Source organism: Sus scrofa, chromosome 18 (assembly GCF_000003025.6).
Source record: "Sus scrofa isolate TJ Tabasco breed Duroc chromosome 18, Sscrofa11.1, whole genome shotgun sequence".
NCBI lineage: Eukaryota > Metazoa > Chordata > Mammalia > Artiodactyla > Suidae > Sus > Sus scrofa.
This window is the reverse complement of record NC_010460.4, coordinates 1,838,970-1,854,915: the sequence shown is the minus strand read 5'-3', so window position 1 is coordinate 1,854,915 and position 15,946 is coordinate 1,838,970. Positions and strand designations below refer to the sequence as shown.

The 15,946-nt window shown below is 41.9% G+C and overlaps 1 protein-coding gene across 4 annotated transcripts in view; it reads right to left on the bottom strand.

The window, feature by feature from the left end:
- The window catches only part of LMBR1 (limb development membrane protein 1), a 139,490-nt gene that overhangs the window by 80,036 nt on the left and 43,508 nt on the right, over window positions 1-15,946 (bottom strand). For 3 of the 4 annotated variants that reach the window (XM_021079157.1, XM_021079158.1, XM_021079159.1), the window contains exon 5: window positions 4,270-4,373. The exons of the other annotated variant lie outside the window; for it this stretch is intronic. In XM_021079157.1, the coding sequence (XP_020934816.1) occupies window positions 4,270-4,373 (104 nt within the window). The remainder of the gene's footprint in view (window positions 1-4,269; window positions 4,374-15,946) is intronic. 4 annotated transcript variants of the gene reach the window in all.

Genomic DNA, 15,946 nt, shown 5'->3' with positions numbered 1-15,946 from the left:
AGGGGACAGCAAAATAACCTCAATGAGACAGATATTTAACTGCTAACAGGAAGTTGGAATTGCAAAAAAAAGTTACCTTCTTACAAAACAAAAACAAAAACCCCTTGCGTTATGAAGACAACTCACATTCTCCTACCCTGGAGAATTACGAGAACGGGAGCAGTGAGGAGATGGCCTAATACAAAGAAACACTCGCCAAGGTGAGGAGGGAGGGAGGGGAGAGGCCGTTCAAGGCCCTTAAAAGGACACGGCCAACCCCCACCCCCACCCCCCGGGCCTAAAGTGTCCTGTTTGAATTAACATAGTGGTTTAATTAAAAACTAAGTAGAGAATTCTGCTTAATTTGATTTTCAATTCAAGCTCTGCATCCGCCGTTGCTAGTGGCCAATTTCCGCATCTCGGCACAATATGCAAGAGCCTGTTTTAAAATCGATTGCCCAGGGGAACCAAGGGGAGTTTGGTGGGGCCATATGCCATGGAGGGGCTCCACCAGACTTAGACATAGTAAAACAGCACCAGGAGGGTGGCCAAAGGGAAGAAAAGGAAATTTAATTTAACCATATGACAAGTTTGTCATTACTCAAGTAATTGTGCTGAGTCTACCCAGGAGAAGTGTTGTCTAAACTCTCCTCAGTGTCACCTTGTAAGCTGATGTGTCAGATGCAACCAATGGGCAAAGGGTTTTAAGGGATGCAACACATATGCACACTTGCCAGCCAGCTGTGGCAAAGATGGCAGGGACCCACACGCTGCATCAGAGCCACAGAGGTCCTGGCTGTGACGCAGCCCACAGCTCCATGTAAAAGTACTCCAGAGCTTACCCAACACTGTTCGGAACTTTGCAAGTCACTGCCAAGTTTTCCTGTAGAACAGAGAGCCGTAACACGGAAAGGCTCCAACACGCACCTAACACACTTAGACAAGCACGCAACGCTAATAATAACCCTTGCAGGGTTCCCTGGTAGCTCAGCAGCTTAAGGATCCGGTGGTGTCACTCTCTGGTTACAGCTATGGCTCGGGTTCAGTCCCTGGCCTGGGAATTTCCACATGCCATGGGTGCAGCCAATACTAATAATACTAATAATAACCCTTGCACCTCCCATGTAAACGATTTTAAAGCTGAAAATTGTGACTATTGTAAGATAACACGTCACGACTACTGGGTTTTAAAGCCCTCTAAACGTTTCTAGTAGGGTCTGCATTTGGGTGGTTTTGATTTTTGCTTCAGTACACGTCATTTCAAACTGGGAAAAATAATCTGGAACCTTAAGCCTGCTGAAGTTAACGATGTGTAAACAATGAAGAGCCGATTCTACTGTATTTAGCAGCTTTCTAATGCTCTATCCAAATAACAGTGATGCTTCTAGACCCCTTAGCAGTCAAAGGCACTAAGCTCTCAGATGGTGGCAACGAGAGCTAACTTTCACTGAGCTGGAGCCTGGGCGACACACTCTATGCAAATGACTGCCTGGCACTGAGTCCTCCCGATGGAAGGGTGAGGTAACTACCGTTACCATACCTGTCTGACGGAAAGCAGACCTGAGGTTTAGATGACATAACTGGCCAGGCGACCTGACACTGGAGGCAGTTCTCCTTCCCTTGGCACTTGCGCGCTCTCTCCCACTGGCCCTTCTGCTCAGCACGCCCACAGCCGAATGATCCTACCTCTCCTCCTTGAAGCCACGGCCCCATCTCCCTCCTTCCTCTGGCGGCATTAACACCCAAACACTTCCTTTCGGTAGCCACAACCACCACTCGTCCCCCAGCCACCAGCGTCTCGTAAACGGCAGCCCTCCTGAGCCCTGCCTTCCCTCCCGTCTCTTTCAATCCTTCGCTGTGTTTGGGAATCAACCAGAGTGGTCATGTCTGCCACACATCGGGCCCCTCCGAGACTGTGACACATAGCTGATGACGTTGAGGGATCGCGAGGAAACCAACACAGTCAGAGACGTTCTTAGAAGAGGCGTTCTTTGAATCATGTATAAAGAGACCAGAGGTAAAAAAACAGAGAGGGAAGAAGAACTGTGGTACTGCAGGTGCGAAATATCCTGACTTATCTTCCTACAGCTCCCTTTAAGCTGATTCTCCCCTTTGACCTCAGTCTATACGGGGAACTGAAGAGCAGAAACTTATCATCACCAGGTTTTTGTGTCAGTTGCTTTTAATTCTAGAGATGATGGCCCCTCTGCTCCAACAGACTCAGCCAAGTTCTAGCTGGTTAGTGCACAACATGGGAGGAAACAGTTTCGAGGCAAAGGAGTTTGCCCATGTTGCACACGGCTTTAAAAATAATCTAATAATGGATTTGAATAAAAAGCACCACCTAGGTAGCACACCTTTTATACCAAATATGAAAATATATGTAACACTGAGCTCTATCCATTGCTTTTGCACACATGAAAGAAAGATGGGAAGATGGGAACCCTGTATACATAAACCCAGTGTCACGAGGCAATTTTAGTGCCACACGCTGAGATGCTCTGTTGAGGGAGCCAGGTGTCTGACTGAGCCAGGAGGGCAGGATCTCTACAGAGCCGTCTTTGGCCTTGTGTGGCATGGACTCCTTTCCCTGGTGACATAGGTTGAAATTCTGACGTGTGTATTTATCTCTGAACATGCTTAAATCAAATAGGAGATGCAAAACTTTTCAAAAATCCTTTGCTGATTCCCTGCTGTCTACAGCGTAAGTTACAAACTCTCAGACCGAAGGATGTGGTCCCGACCGATGACACTCCTTCTCCACACCACAGCTAAGCAGCAGGACTCCGTCAGTTCAGTCAGAGGCTGGGTCCTCGCTCAAGCCTGGAGCGTGTACTCAAGGCTCAGCTCAGGTGCCTGCCAACTCCTCCCGTGATGCCTCCCCCGATTCCCGGGCAAACCAAGACACCTCTCCAGAGTAGCGTGGACGGGACTTCCTCCACCACAGGCTATGTCTGCATCTCTAAGGACTCCCTCTGTTCATCCCTTGAAGGCAAGAGCCCTGTCTGTCTGGTTCTGCATCCAGCAAGCCCCTGCATCCACCAAGTGCCTAGTAAAACTGTCAAATGAACGAATGTCCAGCAAAAGGCTCCAAAACCCCACAGAAACCACTCTTGCAAGTGTCTCCAGCGATGCCGTTTCTTCTGAGCTCCTTTCCGACCCTCTTTGTTGCAGCGTCTTAGGTTCCAGTCCCCTGAGCTCTCTCTCGGCTCCCAGGGCACCGCCCTTTGCCTCCTACACTGGGGCACCACGCAGAGCCTTCCTTGCCCCTCCCGCTGCCAGCCTGCCCGTCACAGTCCTCTTCTCCTCCACCCTCCACCCTCGTCCGTGGCCACGTCCCCTCCCTTGCTGGCTTTAACTGTGCCCTCCATAGTGCTGACAGGTGAAAACATGCACACCTTGGGAAGGTGAGAAGCAGCGCCTGGGTTTTAGTTCTGGTTCTGCAATTGTACATATGCGGTTCTTAGACAATTTGATCACATTAAATTTCACTCCATTACTGTCACAGTATGAATATGAACGTGAACAGTCCTAACGAAAAATTTTAAAGGTGTAATGTGTCTATAAACCGTAACACGACAACGGCTTTTCTTGAGTTTAAAAGTCACCCAAAAAGTATTACCCACTGAAATCTTTGCATCATATTCCAAACCTTTATAGCAAAGAGCTATAGAAGCTATAAATGGAAACGCTGTCCCCTTCACTTTAAAATGTTATACTCACGGATAGGGGGAGTTATCACCATTGATAACGTTATGGCTGATAGCTGTTTAAGATGCTCTGGCAGAGTCTCCAGTTCTGCCCACGTCTCAGCCTCCCACCTTCACCTAAGAGCAGCAGGTCACAGCATGTGGGGATGTGACTGCCCGGTAAAGCCTTACTGCACACCCTCTCCTCTCAACGCTGGATATGCACAATAATTTTTCATCAAGAGGTATTTTAAGATTTTTCAAATTTCATGTCCTGCTTTAAATGAGACAGCTTAAGAAAGGAATAAGAGCTATTGTATCAGGTGTATTCACTCTACAAAAGATGCCACATCAACTCTGCACACACCGCAAAAGCATTCAAAGTCAAGAGAACGTCCTCCCCACGGACACGTAAAACAACTCGGTACGTAGCATCACTGGTACTACGGTGAAAATAGCAAAATGAGCAAGATGTTGTTATTATTCATTAGACTTTTCACATCCAGTAAAGTGGCTGTTTAAGCCTACTTTTTCTAGTTCACCGTGAATGATACTTACTTCTGAATTTAAGAAATTCAATTCCAAAACATAATTTACATACCTTTTTCAGGCCGGCAAAACCTTCTGATTCCAGAAAGAAAAAGGCAAAGGGCATCAATACAAATAAACAAAGATTGGAAAAGAGAGAGGCAAGGTTCCACAAACCTATAAGGAGGATGACAATAAAAGAAAAATGGGTTAGATATTGACAAGCCTTGTCAGAGAAAACTGCTGTGCTAAATGGTGATATTAATCAAAGATCTATACTTTCTGGTGATAAAAAATAATCATAAACTTGAAGAGAGGCCTAATAAACAATGCCAGGTCCTTAACCACTAGGCCACCAGGAAACTTTGTAACTCGTACTCTATTGGGAAAAGTCAATATAGAACCTAATGGTTTTTCCTCATGCCCTAAAATTCACTAGAGATATGACATATGCAGAGACCAAAGACACAGCCTCTTCAGACATATTGGCACCTGAATATTTAAATTAGAGCCAAGAGCATTTACTGAGCACTTAATAAATGCCAGATACTCTACTAAACATCTTATATGTATAATCTTGTTTAGTTTAAGCCTCATAAAAACCTAAAAGTAATAATTAGCATTTATTGAGCCCTTATGCACCAAGCACTATTCTAAGTGATTTACAGATATTATACAAACTCATTTACTCTTCACAGCAATCCCCCAGCATGACAGAGGCTGGTCATATAAAACCTGCCAAGAGTGCAAAGCCCACGGGTAGCTGCACTAATTCCTGGAATTTTTAAAAAACACTACATCATAGAAGTTTTTTTTTTTGGGGGGGGGGGGCCACATCTGCAGCATGTGGAAGTTTCTGGGCCTGGGACTGAACCTGAGCCACAGCAGTGACAATGCCAGATCCTTAACCACCCCCCCACCCCCCACCCCCAGTGACCAAGGAACTCTGGAAGGTTTTTTTTAAGTAAGTAATTCCAAGTGAGAAAGAAAAAGTACAAAAGAAAGGAAGTTCACATCACCTTTTCCCTTTTTGGCACATTTTGCACTCATAAAATCACAATATAAAGCAACTTAGATAATAATAATATTAGGTTTTTTTTTTTAATGACAGAACTTTAGATATGTCATGGACAATATCTGGCCCAACAACTTATTTTTTATAGGTAAAACACTAAACCTTAAAACTGACGGCTATAATCTTCATTAAAATTTAGAAAATCAAGAACCAAAGATAAAAATTAGGTTAAGTATAAATTCAATGTACTACAATGCAATTATAATCCAATGCTTTTGAAAACAGGCAACGGAGAGACTTCTAACACCCTTATTTCCAAGGCACTGTCGCAGGCACTGGAAACCCAGTAATGAACACAACACAAACCTCTGCCCTCACAGAGCTTCCATTCCGGACAGACATGGAGCCGGCATGGGGGGAGGAGGGGCTCTCTGGGAACCAAAGTAAACCAGTCCCTGCCTGCTTTGGTTACAAACCAAGATATACTTCACCACTGCCTGGCATCCTCTTTGGAGCAGCAGGGCAAACAAACAAGCAAAAGATGAATGCAGCACTTGTACAGGTTACCGAGAGAGATTCACTCCCTTTAGTAGGTAAGGTGATGTAATTAAAAAATCAATTTACAGCTTCTTATTCAAAAATCTAGACAGACTGAATGCATTTTACAATATAATAATCTCAGCAGGAAATAAAATGTTCTACAAAATACTTCCGAAAACGATGTCTTCATGTCTTGCAGGGGAAAAGCTTTAATGTGCCCTTTGAAAAATAAAAATTGTTCTAAAATACTTTCCAGTCCTAAAAAATTAAAAAAAATTTTTTTAAAAGATGCAAAACATCTTAACCCTTTTCTTCATTCAAAGGGGTTATGAATATAGCCAATTGTTGTATCATGTCAATAACCAGGAAGAGGACACAGGAGGGTGGGCAAATGCACACACAGGAGCTTCAGACAGACCTGGGTTCAAGCCCCGTCTGCACTTCCATGTGACACAGCTTCTAAGTCACAGGTTCTTGATCAATACCTGAGGCTGAGGACCGTGTCTGCAGGGGGTGCTGGGAATTAGGTGAAATAATGCATGACCGACAATCAGCACGCCTGTCACAGAATAAGCCCTTAATGACTTTTTGCTTTTAATAACACTCACATCCCCAGAGGCTAAGAGCCCACAGCGCCAATTAGCTCCTGTACCAAACTACCACACTTTTGGAGCACCCACGTTCACTTTGCAGAAAATCAAGACATATATGAAAAGTAAAAAATATTAATCTGTAACAAATGTATTGCATTACAATGGACACAAATGACACAAAGTGTACAAATTCATAAAATTTGCGTTATGCCGCCATCAGCCAGACGACTGTATCCATCATCCCCAAGTTCCCTCAAACCATTTTAAAATCACTGCCTCTCGCCACTCCCTACCCCACCCCATACCACATCCACCAGATTCCGCACTTGACAAAAGACTGCATTTTCTAGAATTTTCTATCGGCTTCCTCACCAGCACAATTATGCTGAGATTCTTCAATATGGTGGCAGTATCAGTCGTCTGTCCCTTGGTAGCAGATCACATCCAGTTATTAAACTGCATCCATCCACCTGCAAACTGCTATATGGGTTGTGGCTCTCACAACTAAAGCTGTTAGAAACAGCTCTTCATGTGGACACAGGCTTTTGCTTCTTTTGACTACATACATGGGCGTGCAAGGTCTGGGTCATGTAGCAGGTGTACGTTTAACGTTTTACAAAACTGCCAACAAGTTTTCCAAAATGGGCATATAACTTTACATTCCTAACAGGTGAGTTCAAATTTCATCTGCATTTTGACACACACACACAAAAAAAAAATGGTAATACAGCCAGACTTTTCAGTTTCAGCCACTGTAATAGCTGTACAGTGGTATATCTCTACAGTTTTCATTTGCACTTCCCCAATGAATAATGATATTGATAGGGATGGAGTAGGCACAGGTGGTTGTAGAAGTCTCAAAAGGGGATCACAGCTAAACAGGGAAACCTGGGGCATGCTAGGAGCCCACTGGCGGTTCAGGAAAGCCATCAGCACAAGGCAGGCTTGCTTTGCTGGTGGAGGTAGGAGAACTGCCTCAAGTCATGGGGTTGGGGATGGGATGAGGGCTGCATTCAGATTCAGACCCAGGGCAAGAGTCTGAGGACCGCCTCTCAGCTGATTTGAATACACACCTGACCCGATGCTAAGGAGGAGCTGCGACTTCCAGAAAGGAAGAGGCGGGCCTTTCCCACCCCCGCTCCTCTTGGAGGATAAAACTGCCGCCCACAGGATCCTCAGGGCATCCTCAGGGCAGAGCGTCCATGCCTGCTCGCTGGCGCCTCTCACAAGCGTCCTATCCTAATAAATCTGCCCCGTGTCCATCACTTTGTCTCTCGCTGAATTCCTTCTGCGCGGAGACATGAAGAACCTGACCTCAGGGAGTCCAGACACAGGGAGAGTGATTCTCATTTAAAACCGTGTCTTCAACTCCCAATCTGGGCTTTGGCTGGGTTCGAGTCCCGGCACGTGGGATGGAGTCTCCATCTGCGTTCTGGCTGCGTTCGGGCCGTCAGGGCTGTCAGTTTCAACGTGAACATCTTTTCAGGAACTTATACGCCGTCCATTTACATCTTCTTTGCTAAGATGTCTCCCACTATTTCACTGGGTGGTGTGTTTTCTTACTCGGTTTGGCAAGTTCGTTATACTCTGAACACAAGTCCTTTGGCAGGTGTATGATCTGCAGATATTTTCTCCCACTCTGGGGACTGCCTTTCATCTTCTTAACAGTATCTTTCAAAGAAAGAAATTTCTTGATGAAATCCAATTCATCAACATTTGCTTAGCAGCTCATGCTTTAGCTGCCTTATCTAAGAAATTACAGTCTGGCCCAGTGTCAGACTTTCTCTTATGTTTTCTTCTACAAGTCTTGGTTTTAGAATTTACATTTGGGTCTATGATTCTTTCGGATCACTATTTGTATGTGGTGCCAGGTGTGGACTGAAATTCATTTTCCCCTATAATCATCCAATTACTCCAATACCATCTGTTGAAAAGAATAGCCTATTTCCACCAAATTGCCTTTGCACCTTCACGAAAAATAAATTGACAATATGATTGGATATATTCCTGGACTCTCTACTCTAGTGAGTTGCTCTATCTCTGTGCGGATACAACACAGTCTCAATCACTATCGCCGTAAAATAATCCCTGAGTCAGGGAGACAGTCCTCCAGTCTAGCTCTCTTTCAAAGTTGGCCTGGCTAGTCTAAGTCCTTTGAATGCCCACATAAATTTTAGATCAGCTTTCCAAATTCTTTAAAAAAAAAAAAAAATACTGGTATTTTGACTGAGATTGTGTTGACTACACAGATCAATGTGGGGAGAACTGACATCTTAATAGTACCGTCTTCTAATTATGAACACAGCATCTCTCTCCATTTCTTACATTTCTTAAGTTTTCTCAATAGTGTCTCTTAGTTTTCAGCATTTAGGTCTCACATATTTTTAAGCATTTCATATTTCTGCTTCTACTGTATATAAATGACACCGGTTTTCAAATCAATTTCCAATTATTCCTTGCTAGTATACAGAAATGCAACGGAGTTTTATGTATTGATTTTGTATCCCACAACCTTATAAAATTCACTTATTAGTTGTAATATCTTTTTTATAATAGAGGCCATCACAATTTCTATATTGACAGTCATATTATCTGTTAATAGAGACAGTTTTACTTTTTCTTTTCCAATCTGAATGTCCTTTATTCTTGAATAGAAGTGGTGAGAGGGACCATCCTTGCCTTGTTCTGATCTCAGGTAAAAAAGCATGCAACTTTTCCCTATCAACCATGGTGTTAGCTGTAGGGTTTTCACAGATGCTCTTTCTTAGGATGAGGAAATTCCCTTTCATGCTTCATTGGCTGAGAGATTTTATTAAGAATGGATGTTGAGGAGTTCCCATCATAGCTCAGTGGTAATGAACCTGACTAGGAGCCCTGAGGATGCAGGTTCAATCCCTGGCCTCGCTCAGTGGGTTAAAGGATCCAGCATTGCTGTAAGCTGCGGTGTAGGTCACAAACAAGGCTTGGATCTGGCGTCACTGGGGCTATGGTGTGGGCCGGCAGCTATAGCTCCGATTCAACCCCTAACCTGGAACTTCCATATGCTGTACCCGCAGTCCTTAAAAAAAAAAAAAAAAAAAAAAGAATGGATGTTAAATTTTGTCGTGCCTTGGAGTTCCCGTCGTGGCGCAGTGGTTAACGAATCCGACTAGGAACCATGAGGTTGCGGGTTCAGTCCCTGCCCTTGCTCAGTGGGTTAACGATCCGGCGTTGCCGTGAGCTGTGGTGTAGGTTGCAGACGCGGCTCGGATCCCGCGTTGCTGTGGCTCTGGCGTAGGCCAGTGGCTACAGCTCCGATTCATCCCCTGGCCTGGGAACCTCCATATGCTGCGGGAGCGGCCCAAGAAATAACAACGACAAAAAGACAAAAAAAAAAAAAAAAAAAAAAAAAAAAAAAATTTTGTCGTGCCTTTTCTGCACATACTGCAAATGGCTGTATAAATTTTCTTTTTTAGCACGTGTATATAATAAATTATTCACTGACTTTTCAAAAGTCATGAAATACTAGCCTTTCTATATGTTGTTATATTTGATTTGCTGAAATTTTTAAATTTATGCATCTATATTCATGAGGGGTATTCATGTGTAGTTTTCATGTCTGTCTGGTTTTGGTATCAGGGTAATGCCGACTTGAGTTAGGAAGTAGTCCCCCATTTTCAATTTTCTTAAAAAGTCTGTAGAATTGGCATTATTTCTTCCTTCACTATTCAGTAGGACTTAGAGTGAGGTGTTCTTGGTCTACAGTTTCATTTGAGAGACTGTAACATTTCCACACTGTTTGAGAGGGTTTCGTTAGTTCTTGCCGTTCAAGGAATTTTTCCATTTCTCTAGGTCGCTGAATTTGCTGGCATAAAGGTGTTCCTGATACGCAGTAATTATGCCTTTAATAGCCGTAGAATCTATAGTGATATCACCTTTCTCATTCTGACATTGATAACTGGTATTTTTATTTTCCTGATCCATCTGACTAGAGCCTTATCAACTTTTTTGATCTTCTCATTGATTTTCTCTGCATATCTCGTTTTCTATTTTGTTGATTTCTCTTTTTATTTCCCATCTCCTTCTTACTTTGGGATTCATGCTCCCCTTTTTCTAGTTTCTTAAGGCAGAAGCTACAGGAATTGATTTAAGACCTTTTTTCTTTTCTAAAACAGGTATCTTTGTGCTATAAAGTTTTTTTGGTTTTGGTTTTTGGTTTGGGGATTTTTTTTTTTTTTTTTTTTTGCTTTTTAGGGCCACATTCACAGTATATGGAAGTTTCCAGGCTAGGGGTCAAACCGGAGCTATGGCTGCTGGCCCATCCCACAGCCACAGCCACTCGATCCGAGCCACATCTGTGACCTACACTATAGCTCACAGCAATGCTGGATCCTTACCCCACTGAGCGAGGCCAGGGATCGAACCCACATCCTCATGGATCCTAGCTGGGTTCGTCAACCACTGAGCCATGAAGGGAACTCCCTGTGGTATAAATTTTGAAATGTTTCATTTTCATTCAGTTCAAAACACTTTCAAATTTCTCTTTTGATTTCTTCTTTGACCTAAGAGTTGTTGTGAAGTATGTCATTTAGTCACCAAATACTTAAGGGATTTCCTGGATATGATACTGTCACTGATTTCCCATTTACTTTCACTGTTGTTAGGAAGCGTATCTTATATGATATAAATAAAGGATTGAGACTGGCTTCATGGCATAGAATTTGGCTGTCTTCGTAAATGCTCCCAGAGTAATTCAAAAGAATGTATTCCACTACTGTTGGGCAGAGTGTTCCATAAATGCAAGTTAGGCCAAGTTAGTTATGTGTTATTTCAAGTCTTCTATATCCTTAAATTTTCTTCCTGGTTACTTGTTTTATCAACTATTGAAAAGGGGATATCAACGTATCAGAATACAATTGTGATTTTGACTATTAGTCCTTTCATTTCCATAGGTTTTTGCTTCACACATTTAAGAGCTATTTAGTAAACAGGTATTCTCTAGATAGATAGGTAGATAATGGGTAAAGTTTATTATTATGTTCTTTTGATGAACAAATTCCTCCATCATTACGAAAGGATCTTCTTTATGCCTGATAACATTCCTTACCCTTTCCTGATAATAATATACCTATTCCGTTTTTTTATTAGAATTACTATATCTTTTTCTCCTGTTGCTGTTAACCTATTTATGTTTACATTTAAAGTGAGTTCCTTGTGGGCAGCATATTCTTGTGCCTTTTTTTTTTTTTTTTTGTCTTTTGATCTTTTAGGGGCGCACCCGTGGCATATGGAGGTTCCCAGGCTAGGGGTCTAATCAGAGCTATAGCTGCCATCCTACGCCACAGCCACAGCCACGCCAGATCCTTAACACACTGAGCAAGGCCAGGGATGGAACCCGCAAGGTCATGGTTCCTAGCTGGATTCGCTTCCGTTGCACCGGAACTTCATGCCTTTCTTTTTTATTCAATCTGATAATTGGAGTTCCCATCGTGGCGCAGCGGAAACAAATCCAACTAGGAACCATGAGCTTGCGGGTTTGATCCCTGGCCTCCCTCAGTGGGTTCAGGATCACAGCGTTGCTGTGAGCTGTGGTGTAGGTTGCAGGCGCAGCTCCAATATTGTGTTGCTGTGGCTCTGGCGAAGGCCGGTAGCTACAGCTCCAATTAGACCCCTAGCCTGGGAACCTCCATATGCCGCAGGTGTGGCCCTCAGAAAAGACAAAAAAATTTTTAAAAAATTTATTCAATCTGATCATCTCTTTTAATTAGAGTGTTTAGACCATTAATGTTTATTGATGTGATCAAGTTTAAGCGTATCAACTTGCTCTTTGTTCTCCACTGGTGCCACTGTTCTGTCTTCTCTTCTTCCTGTCCTACCACCCTTTGGATTAACCATTGTTATGATCCCATTCTATTTCTTTTGTTTGCCTACTGACTACATTTCCATTTTGAGCTATTTTAGGGTTGTTTTGGGGTGGTCAGATACATCTTTAGCTCATCACAATTTGCCTCCAAGAGACGTTACAGCACTTCCTGTACAGCCTAAGAACCTTGCAGGAGCCTATTCCATTTCTTTCTTCCTGCCCCTGTGCTACTGTTGTCATTTTTAATTGCACATCATAAAACTCACAATATACTGTTAGTTTTGTATTTAAAATCAATTATCTTTTCATAAGATTTATATGTTAAAGACAAACTCCTTTATCTTTACCCACAAATCAGTCACGTCTAGTACTCTTCATTCTATTTTGTAGATTCAGATTTCTATTTCCTACTACTTTGCCTCTGCCTAAAGGACTTTCCTTATTTATGGCAGGATAGGTCTGTAGTGAATTTTTGCCTTTTGTATATCTGACACTGTCTTTAATTTTGACTTTGCTTTGAAAAAATATTTTCACTGGATACAGAACTAAGTTGGCATGGCCTTCTTCTTTTGGTACTTTAAAGATGTTGCTACCTTGCCACCTGGCTTGCATTTTTTTTGCAAAAGAAATAGGCTATGATTCTCATCATTGCTCCTCTATACTTTGTCTTTTTCTCTGAATGCATATAAGATTTTCTCCTTATCACTGGTTTTGACAAATCTGATGATATATCTTGGCAGGTTTACTGTACCTGGGGCAAACTGAGCTTCTTAGATAAGTAAAGTGGGTTTAGTTTTCACCTAATCTTGAAAACTTTCTGCTGTTAATTTTTCAAATATTTCTCTTACCCCTCCCTCCTTAAGGAACATCAATAATTATCACTGATGCCCTGGTCAGTTTTTTCTCTGTTTCTTTTTTAGAGAGTTTTCTATTTCCAAATTCAACGACCTCTTTTGCAATGTCTAATCTGCTTTTATCCCATCCAATACCTTTTTCATGTTAGACATTACAGGTTTCATCTTTAGAAATTTATTTGGTTCCTTTTTATCTTTCATGTCTCAATATGGTCAATCTTTTCCTCTAGCTTCTGGAACATATGAAATAGAGTTATAAGAAATATTTCAATGTTCTTATCTACTAATTCTGAATCTGTATCAATTGTGAGTTAGTTTTGATTGCTTTTTCTCCTCATTGTGAGTTGTATTTTCCTGCTTCGTACTGAGCTGCAGACTCAAAAGAGTCAGAGTGAACCCCCAAAGATATCCATACTTTAATCCCTGGAATTGTTATACAGTATATTATTGACTATGTTACCCAGTATACTGGTTTTCTAGGGATGCTGTAACAAAGTACCATAGACGGATGGCTTCAGACAACATAAATTCATTCTCTCACAGTTGTGGAGGCTGGAAGTCCAGAGCCAAGGAGTCAGCGGGACCACACTCCTTCTGGAGGCTCTGGGAAAGAAGGCTTCCTTATCTCTTCTAACGGCTGCCTGTAATATCTCATAGTCCTGGGTTTGCAGATGCACCACTCCAGTCTCGGCCTTTGTTTTTACTTGGGCTTCTTACCACTGTGACTGTCTCTGTTCTATCTTCTTCTAAGAGGATACAAGTTATTGGATTAGGGCCTGCCCTAATCTATTATGACCTTATTAACTGCATCTGCCAAAATGTTATTTCCAAATAAGGTTATGTTCTGAGGTTCTAAGTAGATGTGAATGTGGGGGAAACCCTATTCACACCAACATACATGGCAAAAAAAAAAAAAAAAAAAAAAGGGATACTGCAGATATGATTAAGGCTATGGACCTTAAAAGAGAGAGAGGAAGACCATCTTGGATTAGCCAGATGGGCACAACCAACCAAAGGAGCCTTTAAAAGCACTTGAGAACTTTCTCGAAGTGGAGTCAGAAATGCAGCAGAAGGGTAAGTCAGGGAGGAACCGGACGCAACTTTGCTGGGAGGAGTCGTGTGGAAACTCTAGAGAAGCAGCAGGTGGTCTCTAGGGCAAAGACCTGCACCTAGGTAACAGCTGGCAAGGAAATGGGGGCCTCAAGCCTACAATCACAAAAAAACAAATTCAGCCAACACCCTGAATGAACTTTGAAGCAAATTCTTCGCCAGATCCTCCAATAAGGAATACAAATCTGTAAAAACTTTAAGTTCAGCCCATGAGACCCTAAGCTGAAGGCCTTTGTATGTTTGCCAAAAAGAGAACATAACTTTACTAAGATTTTACGAAAGGAAATGTTTAAACTGATAATATGATACCCCATTAATTCTATTCATCCGTGTAAAATAAAATGCTTAGTTGAGCTTCTGACCACTTTGTAAGACACTGAAACAGAACTAACACTTCTAGGAGTTCCTGCCGGCACAATGGGTTAAGGACCTGACTGCAGCAGCACATGTCACTGTGGAGGTGCGGTTCCCAAGCCCACACAGTGGGTTAAAGGATCTGCTGTTGATGCAGCTCCGACATGGGTCACAGCTGCGACTCTCAGATTCAGTCCCTGGCCTGGGAACGTCAATATGCCACAGGAGGGGCCATTAAAAAAAAACAAAACAAAACACTTCTACATTTGTTTATATTTGTGTGCACATGTGTACACCCAAGCCTTAAGATACCAAAACATCTTTCAAATACAGAAAGGTTTTAACAAATCCAACTTTAATAAAATGGTGAATATACTCTGTGTACTTTTAATTTTTGTAATTTTTTTTTTTTTTTTTTTTTTTTTTTTTGTCTTTTTGCCTTTTCTAGGGCCGCTCTAATGGCATGTGGAGATTCCCAGGGTAGGGGTCCAATCGGAGCTATAGCCACCGGCCTACACCAGGGCCACAGTAACGCCAGATCCGAGCTGCGCCTGCAACCTACACCACAGCTCACGGCAACACTGGATCCTTAACCACTGAGTAAGGCCAGAGATCGAACCCACATCCTCATGGTTCCTAGTCAGATTCGTTAACCACTGAGCCACGACGGGAACTCCTAATTTTTGTAATTTAAAACAATAAATGATCATCCATAGGAAAAATAGGACTTTATTATTGTTACTGATCTCTAAATATACATACTTCCAGAATTGATCTTTCTGACTCTGTGTGTCCCTTTCATGTAGTTAAAACTACAAATTCAAATTCTTCTCTGGAAGTCACAAGCTTAAAAAATGGAAGTCTGCCTTGGGCAAAAGATTACAAATCAGTAAAAGTATCTATTCTGACTAACCAACACCCTTAAAATGAAGACAGTTAGGAAGAGCTAAATACAAAAAAAATCTTTATCAATGAGACGTTAACAAGCAGTACTGTATTTTGAACAAGTCCAGAAAATGATCAGGATGATTGCAAAGATTCTGAGTAACACCTCGTTTTAAGTTTGTAATGAACATTATACACAAGATATATAATTAATTTTTTTTTATTTTCCCCCAGTTCCCTTTCTCCAGGCGATTCAACACTACTGCTGATGGTTTTAACAACCAGTTACAGAAAGAGATACAACCTCCACCATATTTATTTTTGCAAGAAAAATTCACTTAACAAAGAATTTCAGAGTTGATGGTAATAACACTACCTAACAGTATAATCATCTATGTTACTAACTAGCTTTTTTCAAAGTCTAAATAATTAAATACAAAAAAATAAGTTTATTAACCAGAATAATGTAAAACCTTTAGATTTAGCTTATGCCAATCATCAAATATAAGTTAAAGTTACTATGAAAACCTTTAATATATAGAAAAATAACACAGCTA